This window comes from Miniopterus schreibersii (assembly GCF_964146895.1).
Source record: "Miniopterus schreibersii genome assembly, chromosome: 4".
In the NCBI taxonomy this organism is placed as follows: Eukaryota; Metazoa; Chordata; class Mammalia; order Chiroptera; family Miniopteridae; genus Miniopterus; species Miniopterus schreibersii.
The window spans coordinates 32,257,912-32,276,517 of NC_138105.1; the positions used below are offsets into that span (position 1 = coordinate 32,257,912).

At 38.1% G+C, this 18,606-nt stretch overlaps 1 protein-coding gene across 4 annotated transcripts in view; it reads left to right on the forward strand.

Moving 5' to 3' along the window:
* INTU (inturned planar cell polarity protein) overlaps window positions 1-18,606 on the forward strand; it is a 66,754-nt gene that overhangs the window by 18,608 nt on the left and 29,540 nt on the right. For 3 of the 4 annotated variants that reach the window (XM_081136275.1, XM_081136274.1, XM_081136276.1), the window contains exons 2-4: window positions 4,403-4,935; window positions 12,542-12,627; window positions 17,787-17,993. In XM_081136275.1, coding sequence (XP_080992401.1) covers window positions 4,403-4,935; window positions 12,542-12,627; window positions 17,787-17,993 — 826 coding nt within the window. The remainder of the gene's footprint in view (window positions 1-4,402; window positions 4,936-12,541; window positions 12,628-17,786; window positions 17,994-18,606) is intronic. The other variant, XM_081136277.1, reaches the window with a different exon arrangement.

An 18,606-nucleotide genomic window follows, 5' to 3' on the forward strand; every position in this document is an offset into this window, starting at 1 on the left:
AAGTTTATTAAAAAAACCTCCTCAGAATAGCTTTTGGTATTGTCCTGGTTGGTGTTTTTATTGTGTGTGGTTTTTTTTTTTATCTCTAGAATTGTCCTGCTGTACCCTTAGCACCTTGTAACTGTGTGTTGGCCCCTTTGGTAAAGAGCATTGTGCTTTGCCCACTAAAAAGAAAAAAGAAAATATAATGTACCAGGTTTATAGTAGTAGCAAAGATCTGTTTTCCTTAAGGAAATGTACCAGGAGGGTTGGCTCTTTCATTAACGTTTTTAATTGATGAAAAATGCTGGTATTAATGCAAATATGGACCTGAGAGATTTGATAACTTAGAAGAAGGAAAAAAAAAGATTTAGTTAGTATCTGCGTAGAATTCTTGAATACATCAGCGTAGAATTCTTGAGTACATACAATTGAGAAACTTACTAGCATTATTTGAAGTTCATTTTCTTTAATATATTTATGTTACAGCCTATGTAAGTGAACTTGCTTATGTGCAAATTAGCAAGTCTTTGGAAAGGATTCTTTTCATGTTTATCACATCAGTTAGGGCCTTGAAAACCAATTAAAGTGCCGTCAAACTTGGAGCAGACTATAACCATACAGTTATTTCTTTTTAGGACAAAATAGACTAAAAAAAATAATCTCATTGAGAGACATTAACACATGACAGCTTTGCAGCTTGCACCACAGAGTCTCAGAAAAGAGATGGAAGAATATATTAATACTGATCAATGTGACCCGTGCATTACAAAAATCTGAATTAAAACTGTTAGATTTAATTCCTTTTTCAAGTAAACCTTTTATTTTGGAATAAGTTTAGATTTACAGTGAAGTTGCAGAGACAGTGCAGAGTTCCTGTATATCCTTCAGTGGGTCCCCTGATGTTGATAACATCTTACACAGCTACAGCATATTATTCAGCACTAAGAAATTAACATTGGTACTGCACTATTAAGTAAACCCCAGACTTTTTTCAGATTTCAACATTCCTCTACTTATGTCCTTTTTCTTCCCAGGATCTAATCTAGGATATAATGTTGCATTTAGTTAGCAAGTCTCCTTAGTGTCCTCTGGTCTGTAACAGCTCTCAGTCCTTCCTTGTTTCTCATAACCACCATCTCTTGCTTTAAGGTAATATCAGCCAGGTTTCTTCACTGTGGTTACTAGTTTTCACTTTCCACACTCTGGTCTTTGGAAGCATGGCACTAAGTCCAGTCCATGCTCAAGGAGAGGAAAGATTAAGCTCCATCTCCTGGAAAGCGGAGTGTCTACACAAAGATCCAAGGTGTTTGTGACTTCTTGGTTCATTCTTTTCACTATACATGTTGCCTTCCTTTACAGAGTCTCTTAAGTTCATTTCCTGTCTTTATTTTTGTCTCTCCTTATCTCCCTTCTTGTAATTTTTCTTTTTTTTTTTAAATTTCTTCTTCCTCTTAAAGTGAAGTTTTTGTTTATTAATATAAAGATTAAGAAAATGGATCTCATTCATTGTTGTTGGACATGTGAATTGATCTTGTCTTTTGGGTAAAGATCTGTTTATGTACATACATATAAAGATGGTTACTGTATTGTTCATGGGACAGGGGGTGGAGGGAACTGAACACAAAGCTTATCAGTAGGTGAATAACAAAATGTGTTACATCTCTCTCTCTTATATGGACAATTAGTGCAGCTATTAATGGTTTCTAAAGTGTATTGTTAAGTGATAAATGACAAAGATATATAGATATCAATAGATATATGTAGAGATATCTATATGTAGAGATATCTACACATATTCCACTTCTTAAAAACAATGACAAAAGAACCCTATGTGTTTTTATATGATTATAAGAACATAGATTTTTAACATCACTTATGTCAATGAAAGGTAAGAAGGGAAGATGACGTGTGGTAATCATGTCCCCATTTGTGTAGAGTGAGCCTGCGCATATGTATATGTAAAAGGAAGCATGAGAGTATAGTCACCAACTAGAAATCTAGTCAACATTTGTCCTTTCCTCTCTGTCATCCTCTCATCTAATCAATCTCATAGTCCTGGTGATTTCAAGCATTTCTTAAATGTTTTTCCTATTTTCCATTTTTTCTGCCCTTGCCTTCGTTATCATCTCTGCCAGGATGACGGAAAAAGCCCCGTACCTGGTTTCTTGTCTTGAGTCTTGTCTACCTCAAATCCTTCTTCCATTTTCTTGTCAAAGTAGATCTATCCAAGGATATCTGACATGTAAAGGTAAACTCTTTATCGACTCCCTACACTACAAAGTCCAAAACCTCTGCCGTGGCCCAAAGGCCCCAGAAAATTAGGACTTGACTCCTCCTCCTGTCATTCCCCACCTCAGAATTAAGCTCTGGCCACCACAGACTACCTTTACTGTCCACACAGGCCATGGAGACAGTTGTTCAAGGCCTTTGCTTATGCTGTTACTTTATTTTGGAATTCTTTTCTCTTCCCCTTCAGCTCCCCGGGCTACCCTCCCTGGTAACTTATTCTTTTAAAACTCACTTCTGGAGTCTCATCTACCAGGAAGTTTCCCCAACAGCAGTGTCAACCTGTAGCTAAGCTTGATGACCCCTCTCTAGTACTTAGCATGTGTATTTTCATGAATTCTTTCTCAGTTCCTCTTCCCCACAAGACAAGGGAAGGAACTGATGTTTTCATCATTGTAGTTCTGGATTTTACTACAGTACCTGGAACTGTTTATTTGCCTCACAATTGAATACCAGAGCCTCCCCCTGCCCCACCTGCACGGATGTTTAAATCATAACCAAAAAGTGGTTTAACTTTTAGATTTTAGAGATTAAGATAAACTATTTTCACATTTAACAGGGTGAGGGGAATGTTTCTTTTGGGTCTTATATCTCTAATATAAACAGCATGCCAGATTAAAGGGTGAGATTTAAGATTATACAACAAATAAATTCATTCATTGTTTAAATTGATATGTATCTTCATGAGTGTGTATAATCATGGTATTTACATTTTAAGTTATGATAAATTGTTATGGCAGGGACATAGTTATTTAGATTCTCCCCTCAGAGCAGGACTGGGGTTTTGAAATACTGATTTCTGTGGGTACAGGTAGAGATGGTTGAAACAGCTAATATATGGTAATAACCTGTAGTAAGTGGTGGGTGCTAAAATGATGCTACACACTAGGAACCAACAAGTGCCAACAAAATACTAGTTTTGATATCTGGGGCTAGTTATGCCTTTTTTTACCTTTCATATATAGTTAAAAATTCTGTATTAATTACCAACCACAGACCAAGTCAGTGGTTAGCTTCAGAGTTGAGTAACAGAATAGTGTATGTTTGAATTGATTTTCACAGTACATAGAAAGATTTTTAAGTTAAAAGAGCGAGAGTTGCTAATACTGCAGAAAACCAAACTGTGTTCTATCTGATTGAATGATTAGGACACAAATTATACCCTTTCATGCCAGGATATTACAGCTCATATTTCTAAAAAGACTCTCTCCACTAGTTAGTTTTTCCACTGTAACAAGTTTTGCTTTAAAAAAATTGCAGTTTTAAACATAAATGTTCATAACATTGATCAGGGTAGAGTTTGTGATTAGACGTGTTACCTTAAGATGAGTATTTTTCTTTTTTAATGCTGTTTCAGTCCTTTTTAATATCAAAATGTTGTTTCTTTCAATGGCCTACTTCCCAGTTAAAAGTTTTTTTTACAATCACATGATGAATTATGTAATATGTGGTTTACTTTTCCTACTACAATTACTCATAAAAAGGGGTTTTACAGAAATTATAGGCTATAGAAGTGATCATTATTAACTATGATTATAAACTGGTTGTTTTCAGCAACGATTTTTATTCACGGTGAAGGGAATGGGTTTTTTTTTAAAATTTACTCTGTAAGTAGAATCTGTTAATAATGGTCTTTAGCTTTCATTTTAACATGACAGCCATGCTGAGAAGTACCCTATGCAGAAAGGATATTTTTATGTACAGTTTCCAAATGGCTTACATCTGTGGATATAACTGCATGATCAACTACTAATGTAAATTACTGTCCAGTGAAATTGTCTAATGTGAACAATAACCACACTGGGGTTGAGCAAGATTTCTTAAAAACGACAACAACAAAACCTTAGGTTCTAGAAGGGACCATCTTTTTGTTTTCTTTTCAATACTATTCCTTTTAGATTCCTCCTCCTCCAACCCCCGTTCTTCAAGGCTCTACAAAAAGCATCCTCCAGAAAAAAACTGTTGGTACTCACAGTAAATTAGAAATAGTAAGGAGGCTCTAATAATCACAGAACGTTTCCACCTTCCACCTCCCTGCACCCTGTCCTGACCCTCACCCTTGTGCCAGAAAGACATAAATTTTTCTTATGTTTGGCTGCTATTCATACTAATTTTTCTTTTTTCTTTTTCATAGTGACCTTGAGCCTGAATGGCTGGACAGTGTGCAGAAAAATGGAGAGCTATTTTATTTGGAACTGAGTGAGGGCGAAGAAGAAAGCCTTCTTCCTGAGACACCTGTTGTGAACCATGTCAGGTTCAGTGAAAATGAGATTATTATTGAAGAGGATGATTACAAAGGAAAAAAATATGAACCCAAACTCAAGCGGTTTACCAAAATTTTAAGAAGTAAAAGGCTTTTACCCAAGCGCCATAATAAAAAAAATAGCAATGACAGTGGGCCAGTCTCCATTCTAAAGCAGTCCAATCAGAAAACAGGAGTCATTGTCCAACAGAGGTACAAAGATGTGACTGTCTATGTAAATCCCAAAAAGCTAATGGTCACCAAAGCCAAAGAGCAGCTCAAGCTTCTGGAAGTGCTGGTTGGGATCATCCATCAGACCAAGTGGAGCTGGAGGAGAACCGGGAAGCAGGCCGGTGGAGAGAGGCTGGTGGTCCATGGCCTGCTGCCGGGAGGATCGGCCATGAAGAGTGGGCAGGTAGTAATTGGTAAGTGCCGTTGCTGAGACACGTGAGTAATGATGCCTTGTGAGGAACGTGATCAAAACAGAATTTTATAGCCAGGGTCTCAACAGGCTAAGGACCCCTTGACAATATTTGGGACAGTAGTGAAATTGTTACGGGTGGTGTACTGCTAGACGCGGTGTTCTGAAAGTAAACACTTTAGTGCCTTGAATATGTTTGTGTGCCTTGCTTAGGCCAGGGGACAGCTTAACTAACTTTTTAATTTTGAATTGTGTAATTTTATGTCATCTTGGTTATATTTGCTGACAAGTAAACGAAACTAAGTTGATTGTACAGCGATAGTTCAGGGTTGAATGACGTATGTCCAATAATATGATACAAAAATATATAATTTATGAATAAAAGTACTTTAAAATTGTATGTTTGCACTCGAATGTACTAAAATCTTGGAGTGGTTTTAACTGTTTCATTTGGCATGTTTAGCAGCAGTGGTGTTATACATAAATTTCCTTTTAAGGGTGCTTGCCATAAAACATCCCACCAATTTTGAAGGGAAAAAATAAATCCAGTTATTCTGAATATATTTTAAGATGCGCATTTTGTGTTACTGATACGTTTCTTAAGCTGTTGTAGATAATGTTTGAGTTAGTAGTAATTCTATTACTTAAAGATAAATTACACAAATGTGAAAATATGTTATTAGTAAAACTTAAAGGTATTAACAATGCTAAAAGCTGACAATTTTAAGTTGATCTACCCTAAGAGATTTAGATAAAGGAACTTTCACTGATACTTCAGAAACATTTAAAAATATATTTTTATTTTGTCTAAATTTGACTTGTTTGTCCACTGATTCAACAAATAATTTGAGCATCTGCTAAGTGCCAGAAATACAAAGATTAATGATCCAAATACTCCTCCTATGGAGCTTCTACTGTAGTGGAGGAGATGGGTCAGAAACAGGCTGACAGTTTTACACAATGTGGTAAGTGCCACAATAGGGGCTTGCAAGGACGTGTAGGAAGGGCGTCTGTTGCAAGTGTGTGTTACAAAGGATTGCAACAAGATCCCCACATTCTCGTTTTACAATGTCATGCTGATACTCGTCCCATGGAGAGTTAGGGTCTGTGTCTCTACTCATCCAGCTCTCTGAATCTCTGTGGGCCTGTGACTACAGCTTAAGTGGTACTGTGACTTACTTAAGAGGTGGGATCATGAAAGAAAAGGTGATGCAGCTTCTGCCTGTTTTTTGGAACCCAGTTGCCATTCTGGGAGGGAGGCCAGGCCACATGAACAGACCGTCAGTAGAGCTCTGTCTGATGGCCCCAGCTACCTGCAGTGTCAGCCACCAGACACGAGTGAAGAAGCCTTCCAGATAACTCCAGTTCCAGCCACCATCGGCTACAACTACATGAGCAGCCCTGAGTGAGAACCTCAGCTGAGCCCAGCTGACCCCAGAATCAGGAGAGAGAATAAGTGGTGGTTGATTATTTTGTTTTGTTATTGAGATATACTGACATATAGCATTATATTAGTTTTAAGAGTACAACATAATGATTTGATATTTGTATACACTGCAAAGTGACAACCACAATAAGTCTAGTTAACATCCATCACCACACATAGTTAAAGTGATTGTTGCTTTAAACTACTGAGTTTTTGGGTGATTTGTTATGCAGCAATACTTGACTGGAACAGAAGCTAATACATACTTACATTCTCTCAGATCCTCAACTTTCTTTTTTGTAAAGTGATATGGTTGGGCTTAAATATCTCTAAGGTTTGTTTTTTTTAGTTCTATCAGAGGAGGCCAGAATTCCTGCTTATGAAACCCCGCCTGGTTGTTGCCAACCCCCATAATTTTAGGATCCCACATGGTGGGAAATTCCAGCTAATGCATTCTCTTTATGCATTTGGCCCTTCATATCCATGGGTTCCACATCTGCAGATTCAACCAATCTTGCATGGGAGATATTCTAAAGAAAATTGTTACTTTGTTTCTGACGTGTACTATGTAGTTAGGCCTAGGATGGTTATATCTGTACTGAACACATACAGACATTTTTCTTGTCATTATTCCTGTAATAATATAGTATAACTACTATTTACATAGCATTTAAATTGTATTAGGTATTATAAGTAATCTAGTGATGATTTAAAGTATATGGGATGAGGTATGTAGATTTATGCAAATACTGTGCCATTTATATGAGGGACTGAGCATCTGCGGATATTGGTATCTGCAGGGGTCCTGGAACCAGTCCCCTGTGGTACTGAAGGGCAAGCCTAGTTACCTGGGCTTCTGCTCTGAATACCTGTTTGGACTGGTTTATAGACAAATCTTTAAAAATCTTTCTACCCTTTTCTCTTGAAACCTAGTGGAGAGGACTTATACCCAGTGATCCTCTTGTTCCATTCCCCTGATCCTCACTCCAGTCTGCTGGACCTCCTAGGAATGCCAGTTACCTCCAGACCTGATCTTTTTTTGCCATCCGTATAGGAGGAAAGAAAAAAAACCCTAGATAGAAAGAGACTACCATGGTCGCCCTACTGTTTATTTTTAACATAATTTAAAGATACACAGGATGCTAGTAGACTACTTTTTGACCTGAGTGTGGTTTCATGGATGTGTTCACTTTGTGATAATTCCCTGTATTGTACTACAGTTTGTGCACTTTTTTGCATGTATATTAAGTAGCGATAAAACACTAGAAAAATAAGGCTCATAAATTCAATTTTATGGTGGAAAAGCTTATGATATACTGATAAGTAAAAAATAAAAAAGATTTGTCAGGAAAACATGACTATTTCATCCTTGGTGGATAGCAAAATGCTTGCCTCAAAATAAGCCCTGAAAAACATTGGATGAATGGATAAACTATGTCAAAGAATGTGTACGGAGAAAACAGAAGTGAGTATAAATACAACAACGTGCTAATAGTGTAGGGGCAGTATGGGTGATTGTTTTCTCTGTTTTTTCAGATGTTTTTTGTTATGATTATGTTCTATGGTTTTAAAGTTATATATTTTAGGAGTAAAGAACAGGCTATTTTAATGTCGCACAGGGTTTGCTAATCCCCCAAGGTGCTTCTGTGATGGAAATTTGTCATAGTTCCCTTTCACGCTGCGGTCTGTGGTTGAACTGTGAGGTAAACCACAGGTAGGCGGATCTTGAAAACTGCCCTGGTGATGCAGCTGCTGGCATAGCTGCTGCCATTGTCTAGCTGGAGAACGACCCTCATTTGACTAAAGTGCCTTGGCCAGCACAGTGAGCTGGTGACCTCCTTTCCTTTCAAGACAGCAGGTCTCTGTTCTATTCTGATTCTTCTTTGCTGGGGTCTCATGAGTTTTGCTGCCTTTTTTGGTGTCATTTTGCTGTTCCTTCTGCCAAGACTTAGGTCTTTAATTTTTATATTTCTATTCCTGAGTTTTTCTTTAAGGTTGATAGTCAACTGATAGCTCCTGGACTCCTGTAGCCAGCCCCCACGCCCAGACCAGAGCAAATGCAAGTCCTCCTTTTACGTATATCCTAGAAAATGCATATCACCCTGCTGATTTTTCTTTCTTCTTCAAGATTACTGATTTTTGGTCATGTTAACTAGGTGTGTTTTTTTAAGGATTGGAAAAGAGATAGAGAGATGACATTAATGCTCTAAACATGCATACCCCTGCAGACTGTTTTTACTGAACAATAAAACAAAGTTTTCGTTTTAAGCTCTTTTTTGTGTAACTTCTAGTGTTCCCACCTGTGATCACTACTTAAATTTGTTTTGTGTGACACACCTGTGCTATGTTTCTCTTTTTTTTTTTTTTCTATTTTTGGTTTACTTTTTAAAAATATTTTAAATTGAGATATAACATACATTCATAACATGTACAAATATTGTGTAATTTGATGACATATGTATATATCTGTGTAACTACCACCCAGGTCAAGATATAGAACATTTCCAGTACTCAAAAAGCTCTTAGTGCTTCCTCCCCCTCCCCAAAATAATCTCCTAAAAGTCATAAGCTTTCTATCAACAGTTGATTTTGCCTCTTCTTGAGTTTCATATAAATGGAAGTATATGATGTATATTCCCTTGTATCTATTTTCTTTAGTTTATAACCTATGAGAAATACTCACGTTGCACTATGTAGCATCCCATTGTATGAATATACACTAATTGTTTCTCCATTCTACTGTTTATGGACACTTTTGGTTGTTTCCAGTTAAAATATTTGAAGTATTTTTTTAAATGTGTTTTGATTGATTTTAGAGAGAGAGGAAGGAAGGAGGAGAAAGAGAGAAACATCTATCTGTTGCCTCCTGCTTGCACCCCAACCGAGGACTCAACCTGCAACCTGGGCATGTGCTCTGACCCAGAATCGAACCTGAGACCTTTCAGGGCACAGGACAATGCTCAACCAACTGAGCCACACCAACTGTCGGTGTACATATTTATTTTTACCTTCTGTAATACTTGTAACATTTTCATTTTCTTAATGAAAGTATGTCTACTGTGTTTGTCTGTCTTTCCTTTCTCACATCACTTCTTTCCCACATTTCTACCTGTGGTACTTAACCCAGTAGTAAAGGAAAGAAACTGAGGCAGTGAGTTAATTGGAAAGACAGAATTTTAGAGTTTTCAGGACTTTCTAGAGTGCAGGCTGCTGGTGCCATGAAGTTCAGGAAGCCTGGGGTCTCTGAGTCACTTCACAGAAGTGCCTGGAAAAACTTGAGGAAAACAAGTATCTGGGAGAATAAGAAGTAGATGTGCCCTGGCCAGTTTTGCTCAGTGGTTAGAGTGTCAGCCTGTGGACTGAAGGGTCTTGAGTTAGATTTGCAGTCATGGGCACGCACATAACTCGGTTGCAAGTTCGGTCCCCGGCCCTGGTCAGGGCACGAGCGGGAGGCAACCAATTGATGTGTCTCTCTCACATTGATGTTTCTCTCGCTCTCCCTCTCCCTTCCACTCTCTCTAAAAAATCAATAGAAAAAATATCCTCTGGTGAAGATGAACAAAACAAAAAGAAGTAGATGTATAACACTTCTTTTATAGAAAGAACATTTTGTACTAAACATTTAAAAATACTTTACTACACTTGCTCTAAAATTTATTTTCATATCTGTAGGAAAAGGCCAGCAAACAACTAACCAACTCTGAAGGAATTGGGTAGCAAGCTTCCCCAGAATCAAAGAAATCCCCTTGAAAACGAGGGAAACATTTCTGCCAAGAACTGAAAACAGATCCTTATCTTTCTGGGAAGCTTGCCCCCAGGAGAGTTATGGCCTTAAGGACAAATGTGAAGCATTAGCATAGAACAAAGCCATTTGTTCTTGCGCACTTTATAGTTTTACTGATCACTATCTTTCACACCTGCCTTTCTGTAGCTCACAATAAAAATCGCTGGATGGTGAGGAGGGTTGTTGCAGCTCCTCCAGAGCCTCAACCCTCTGCATCTCCACCTAAATTCTACATTCTCCATGTCTCGAGTTTTCTTCGCATCCCGCGAGCACAACACGTATCTTTTATGATGATACATGTCCCCTACTTTTAGAGATTTATTAGGCATGATGCTTTCATTTAGGACATTATCCAATGGAGTTTGAGTTTAAAGGAGCAAGTTTTAAATAGTGTCACCATTTAGGTGTTCTTATCTTACGGAGCCCATGGGTAGAATGGTCCAGAAGTGGTTTTGTTTTGCATCAATACTCTGATATTGTTCGCTGTCCCTTTTCTTTAAAAAAAAAAAATCACCGCAGCTATAAAGAATTTGATGTAGTACACTTGTTTAATCTCCTATTTTAAAAAATGGGGGGGGCGTATGTTGCTTTTTCTCCCCTAGGTTGAACTGAAGTCTGAAGTTGGAAGTTTATTTTAGTTATGAGCTCTTACTTTTTTAAAAAATATATATCTTTATTGATTTCAGAGAGAAGAAGGAAGAGGGAGAGAGAGAGAAAAACATCAATGATGAGTCATTGATCAGCTGCCTCCTGCAAGCCCTGTAGTGGGGATCAAGCTGGCAACCTGGGCATGTGCCCTGACCAGGAATCGAACCACAATCTCCTGGATCATAGATTGATGCTCAACCGCCGAGCCACACCGGTTGGGCAACGAGTTCTTACTTTTAAGAAAAGTTACTAGGTGGCTCAAAGTGCTGCAGTAGTTGACCGTCACAGTTACTCAATGTCCACACCTGCAGAGCTGTGACCTGAATAGCATCTAAACCTAGTGCAGGCTGATGAAAGCCATCATGGTGATGACCTAAGAAATTCCACCTTCTCACTCTGTACCTAACCCCTTCCCCATATGATAAAAGGTCCAGGAGAACAAGGAAGGAAGGCAGAGAGGGGAGAGGGATGAATAGCAGTAGCTAAAGGAACAGCATTTTCACCTGTTCCCCAACCCTCATTCCCAGGGCAACATGAAGAGGGCCAGGTGACACCTAAACATACACCTATAGTGAGCTGCATTAAAGGGAGAGGAACTTTGACCTTAGGGAACATGGGTCTTCTATAAAGAGCAATTAGTAATAATAAGATACTGAGGGAGACACTATCCTTATTATACTGTACATTGAACAGACCTGACCTTTGCTCTGGAGGGAGACACTATCTCTGTCATCTCAGGCTGTTCACTATACAAACATCCTTGAAAAGATAATCTAGAACAAAGACTCTCAGTGCCTTGGGTTGCAAGATGTACCAAACATGAGAGACGAATGGAGAGTTGTGTATCAACGCTATTTTATCTCTACACATGTTTCTTATCTATCCTCCGCAGAGAGTATTGAGCTCCATGTAGAGATTTTTGTCTGTTTAATTCGATTCTCTGTCTGTAGTGCCTGGCACACAGTAGGTGCTCAATAAATATTTGTTGGATTAATTAATGAATGGATGAGTATGAGTTATTTGATTAGTTTTGTAATGATATATTTCAATATGATGAGAAATAACCTTGTTATGTACATATTTCTATTACTATAGCTTACTGCTGTTTTGATATTACCTTTAATTGTGTTGTAAAAGTAAATTCTATTTTAAGACTGATCTTATTATATTAGAGCCTCCAAGTTTATAAACATACACATTTAAAGAAAAGGCATGGCAAAGGAGATTTTTATCAAAACATGCTTTGGGTTTTGATATGGTGGTGCCTTTGAAACAAACAGCTATGTGTAGACACAGATCAATAACAGTGAATTCCATAGCATGTTGAGTTATGATGCACCACAAGGATTTAATTAAAATTTTGGCTGTTTTTTTTTTTACTGTGGGTGTAAGTGGTTAGATTCAATTTTGTTAAGTGCAGTACTTGGTTTATGCTACAAATTTTCCATTTGCCCTTTGGATTTACATAATTCTCCCAATTGTATGAAAAATGAGAATATTCATCTCTGTAATACTCATGGGTTGTAGTCAGTTGTGGTGCAACTTCGGCTCTATTATCGTTTAAGAAAGAGTGGAGTGGGTGATTAGCTCTTCCCCTAATGAGCTTTAGACCTTGGATAAGCCCCTGTCTGGACAATATTTTCCACTGTACTTTGGAGAGGTCAAAAGAGATGCTTTTTAATGTTGCAGTTCTAGATCTTTTGGGTTTGGGGATATTCACACGACTATGTTTTATTGTTGCTCTTTTTTCAGGTGATGTCCTTGTTGCTGTGAACGATGTTGATGTGACCTCTGAGAACATAGAGAGAGTTCTCTCTTGCATTCCTGGGCCTATGCAGGTATGGACATTCTTTGTCTGGGTCTTATGGTGAATTACATAAATAACTGCATCTTGTGCTATTTTCTTTTTTTAAGGTTCTGGAAATTATTGTGTATAATGGGGGCGTTCTACTTACATACTTGGGTATTTAAAACATTTCAGATCTTGTTAACATTTTTAGCTTTTGGAGGTTCTTAAAAGAGAGAACAGTATCTGCAAATAAAACTCATCCTCAGTAACAAGAACAAGAACAATAATACAAACATATATAATGACCACCTGCCATTATAACTACCCTGTGTGCTGATGAAAATCCAATTCCTAGAAAAGTCATTCTAAACAGTCATGGAATTTTCTCTTCTCTGACTTATCACAATCCTTATTGCTACCAAGTTGCTTTGTGTGGTTTCATTTATTTTTAGAACCATACTATTTTCTTGATTTTCCTGTTATCTAGTTTAGCCTTATTCCTGAGCTTTGTTTAGCTACTTAATGAATTACCTTCCATTCCTCGTAGGTAAAAATAAATCTCTTTCGTAGTAAGTTATTTTGATACTCCAAGCACTGACATTTTGTATCGGAGATGACATTTTCAGGTCATTAGATGTGTTTTGAAAGCACTATACCTCCTATTTATGAGTGCTCTGCTCTTGTTAGCATCAGGAATTTACTAGTTCTCTCTCAGGCAGGTTAGAGACTCAATCAGGCTGTGAGGGGATGAAGCAGTTTTGGGATTGATCAGGATGAACAGAATCCATGATAAATCAGAATCTTATCTGCATCTGGCTTGAGACTCTGACATAATAGGACCTATGATTAAATTCCTTGTTTTTCAAGAAGTAAGATTTCCCTATGCTCACTGCCTTCTCTTAAAACTCCCTCCCTCCTCCTCTCCCTATAAATATAGCTATCTTTGGAAATGTAAAATGAAAGTGCTAGAAGTTTAGCAGATTTGCATTTTAGGAAATTGTTGCTCTGGGTGGGACTGGAGGCTGGGAAACCAGGTGGTCAGCTTTAGAGTAGTACCGAAGGGAGGTGATTAAGGCCTGAGGTGAGGCGTTGGCTGGGAATCTGGACGAAGAGGAGATTAGATTTAAGACCTGTGGGAAGCAGAGAGGACAGTGCTCCCTGCAGGGCAGAGAGGAGTCCAAGATGCTTCCAGGTTTCATACTGAGTCATTCAGAGAGATCGCCCCAAAGAGAAGAGGGTAAGGAAAGAGAACCTGCTTGTTAAATGGGGTGGGTTGGAGTCAGAAGCCGAGGGAGGGGATGGATCATTACAGCAACAAGATTTTGGAAGTGAGGAATTGTAGAGAGCATGTCCTTAGCCCTGAGGAAAGGCCCATCCTCTCCTGAGCAGGGAGAGGAGGAGGAAAGGAAGGATGGGCAGGTCACACCGGTCAGAACCCTTGTGAGGGAAACAGGACGTGAGGAGCCAAGAAACAAACCTGTCACAGGCTAATGTCCACGGAAAAACGACGGGACACCCTGTGTATAAGAGCTTCATATAAACTGTCTTATATTAGATGTTTCTTAATAAAAGTTTTTTTTCTATGAAACACATAATATCCTAATATTTACATATATCAATCCCCTTTTAACAAATAGCACTTAACTCTTAATTTGGTTATCTGTCTCACCCTTTATTATTTTATCAAGGCAACCAGATTTCCTCTCATTTTCAGCTACTTAACATGTAAGCTTTTCCAAAATGTCTTGCTGATGTGTAATTATCTTTGAATTATAGAGCCTGCTTTACTTAAGTCAGAAGAATGCTGGCTAAAACAGTCCCTTAAAGAATTTTAAAGGGTGGTTCTGTGGTGTGTGTGTTGGTTTGGGTTTTTGTCATGGTGAGGGGGAAAGGTCCTCGTACCACGAAAAGAAGCGCAGCTGTTGCCAAGTGTAACATTAAAGTTGGTTTTCAAGTATCTTGTTGTTCATGAAGCATAGCAAAACGGCCTTAAATTTTAGGTTGCTGTTGTTGCCTGAAGTAAAATGGGTGAATTGTTATTTTAAGTCTACCAAGTCATTTCCTTTTGTCATTTCTGGGGAATGACACCCTATCTTTTGACCTCTCTGCCCACAAGAATCTCAGCTGGAAAAGATGCTTTCCCTGTGCTTAGGCGCATTTCTCTCTCTGCCAAACAGTCTCCTGGCTCACCACTGGTGTGCACAGCTCTCAGGGATGCTCCAGCTGGCCCGGCCTGTCCCTGTGATGCCTGCTTCCCTAGGATGTCACTCATCTCCTGCTCTCTGCACTCAGGTTTCTTCCCCTCCACGCCACTCCTCCCCCAAGCCCACTGCCCAGAAACAGTCTTTGAAGTTCTCATCTAGCTTGTCACAAAGTCTGTGCTCAGGATTTCCCCCAATTCTAGATTTCTTACCCTTCTAAGGTACACCACCAAAGGCTCCGTGTATTGTTTTGGACACTCCTAAACCCTCATTTTCAGATAAAAGATCCCCCTGACCCCCCAAGCCATTCGCTTTGTCATATCCTTGCTCAAGGCTTTCATGTTTATGCTTATGTTTATATTTATATTCATACATACATATATGACAGCATTACCCACCCTCAGAAAAATAGTTTTTCAGGCCATACAATGCTTACCTGTTGCTTGTTTGGGTCAAAACCTCACACCAAACACTTTTTCATATCCTTCTAAGATCATTTCTAAAACAGTATCTCTTCAACCCTTCCTGACCTTAACTGTATATGAATTTCCATTAGATAAATCTTAATTTTTCCCATATAAGATCTGAAATTTTTTATATTTTTATTTAGTTTGCTTAATATTCCTCCCTCCAATATACTAATTTTATATTCAGCCTTTTTTGATACAGTGTCCTAATACTAAGGGCCCATTTCTCAATATCAGGTTTACAGAAAACAAAACATTTAATAAAGGTTGATCTTTTCCATTTGGAATGATATTAAATGTTTGGTAAAGAAAGATATCAGGCCTCAGAAAAATTTCATGAGGGACTTCTCTCCCCCTACTCTCTATCAGATTACTGCTAATTGTGGCCTATTTTATCTTTATTCTGAATGTATACATATTGATGAATTTAGACCTGATGCCTCTTTACTTTTTTACTTGTTACTAAAATAAACTCTGAGGCTTATTTTAGAAAAGATGCTTATGTAATTTAACTCACTTTAGGTAGACAAAAATAGCTTAGTGCCCCTGAAATGCTACAGACAGTTACAGCTAGCAAAATTGAACACAGTCATAAATAGTCACTCCTTGCCAACAAAAAAGAAGACATCTAGATATTTTTCTTTTGGAAGGTTTTATTCATTGGAGCAGATTTGTTTTATAGTATAATACAAACAACCATTGGATGGGCTGGTGGGATTATGAATGAATTTTAAAAAATAATATGCTTATAATTTTTGATAAAAATATATAAATATATAAAGCTCAATATTAAAAAGAGTTCCTAATGTGTTAGTATTTATCGTATATTTAAAGTTGGCCTTGAAAATGGTACCTCTCGCAATAAATTTCTAAAAATAGGATTATTGTCTTGATAATAAATTTTTAGATGTTTTACCCCCAAATGCAACTTACTGCATACAAACAATTGTATCTGTTTTTAAATATTGACTAGACTTATTTTTCCTCCCCAACTTTATTGAAGTATGCTTGACAAATTAAAATTGTACATATCTAGATTGTACAATGTGATTTTCTTAAAGTATACAGTATATTTAGCCTGGCGAGCATGCCTCAGTGGTTGAGCATGGTACCTGTGACCCAGGAGATCACAATTTGATTCCCAGTCAGGGCACATGCCTGGGTTGTGGGCTCGATCCCCAGTGGGGGGTGTGCAGGAGACAGCCAATCAGTGACTCTCATCATTGATGTTTTTCTCTCTCTCTCTCCCTCTTCCTTCCTCTTTGAAATCAATAAAGATATATTTTAGCCCAGCCGGGCGTGGCTCAGCGGTAGAGCGTCGACCTAGGATCCAGGCAATCGGGGTTCGATTCCTGGTCAGGGCACATGCCCAGGTTGTGGGCTCGATCAATGACTCTCTCATCATTGATGTTTCTATCTCTCTCTCTCCCTGTCCTTTCCTCTCTCTGAAATCAATAAAGATATATATTTTTTTTTAAAAAAAGATATATTTTAAATATATATATTTAATATATATACATACATACATATATATACACACATATATATATTGACCAGACCTTTTTCTTTATAAGCACAAATTTATTTTGTGACTTTTAAAATTTAATCTTATTTTAAAAGAGTAACTACATTTTAATGTTTAAAGTTAAAATTACGGATTGTTATAGTTTGCATGTCCCATTTTACTCTTCTGTACTCTGATTAGATTTTAAACATCAGGAATACTTTGTTCCTCTCTAGCCTGTGATGATGTCCTTGCTACACAAAATTAAGAATATTTAAAGCTTCTTTTAGTACAGTATAGTGAAAACTCCTTTTAGTCAAGATATACACTGGGGCTTTGAAATGAGTGAGTTATCTTTGGCCGACCCATCTAGACACATATCTCAAGGAAAGGTCATTGAAGAGTGGAAGATCCTTTCAGCAACTGGAAAAAGGCCACATCCTGGACATTTACCAATCTGGTTGGACATCAGGCCATGAAATGAAAACTGTCTTGATAAAACTGATAGATAATCTTCTTGGGGCCATGGTCCATGATCCAGCTCATTGATTGGTTTTACTCTTCTTAGCCTTTATTTTAAAGGACTACCTAGAATGTCTAAGAGAACATTTGAGCATCACCTCACTTGAAAGGAGCGCTAACTCTGGTGTATGAGTCGCTTTTAACCCTGAATCTTCTCCTTTACTTTCCCCAGAGGAGTCAGTGCTATCAGTGCTCACGATGTGGTGTTGGTCTTTATTACACTGTCAGATCACACTCATTTTTTTTTCTGGGCCATTTCTCATTTTTGTTGTCAATTTACAATACAATGATTAAGTATAAACAAATGAATTTTTGTACGGAGAATTATACATTCTTGCTCAGTATTTGTAGTACTGTGAGCCAGACACTGGGCTAGGAGCCGGGGAGCCCATGCTGTAGGATGACGTCTCTGCATGCTGTGCATACCTGAGTGTATGTGCACTTAGAGAGCCTCCTTTGACTGCAGCTGATTTTCCCTTGTTGGAACATCAACACGTTGTTTTAATTTTTAAAGGTGAAACTGACATTAGAAAATGCATATGCTGTGAAAAAGGAAACGACTCAACCAAGACAGAAAAAGGCACAGTCGAACACAGAAGGTGACTTAGTCAAACTTCTATGGGGAGAAGAGGCTGAAGGTATCCAGCAGAATGTGCTAAACAGCCCTCATGTGGTTATGTATCTCACACTACAGCTGGACTCCGAGACCTCAAAGGAGGAGGTGAGTGTCTTCTCAAAAGCGCAGGGAAAGTGGAAGGACCTTGTATAGTCTTCCGAGTGAAGAATAAGCACTTTTCTCAGTCATTTGGCGTCTTTATGGTTTTGGTATATCTCTTCTTCTAATTGCAGTTTTCTAATTGACAGGCTCAATGAGTCCATTTGTAGAGGTTAGTGAAATACCTGAGTCTGTTTCTGCTGTCTTCTTTAAAAATTCTATTTGAACCGATTTTTTCATGATGCTTTCCATGATGCTCACCTATTTTTGGTTGCTTGTGTCATTATTATTATTGTTGTATACTCTATTTATCAGATTTTTAAAAAATATATATCTTTATTGATTTCAGAGAGAGGAAGGGAGAGATAGAAACATCAATGATAAGAGAGTTGTCATTGATCAGCTGCCTCCTGCATGCCCCCAACTGGGGATTGAGCCCACAACCCGGGCATGTGCCCCAACTGGGAATGGAACCGAGATCTCCTGGATCCTAGATTGATGCTCAACTGCTGAGTGACACCTGGCCGGGCTGTCTTATCAGATTCTAAAGTTAAACACTATCTTCAGCCCTTAGTATGCCTTAACTTCAATCATCCCCTCTTCACCTCCATGCTATTGT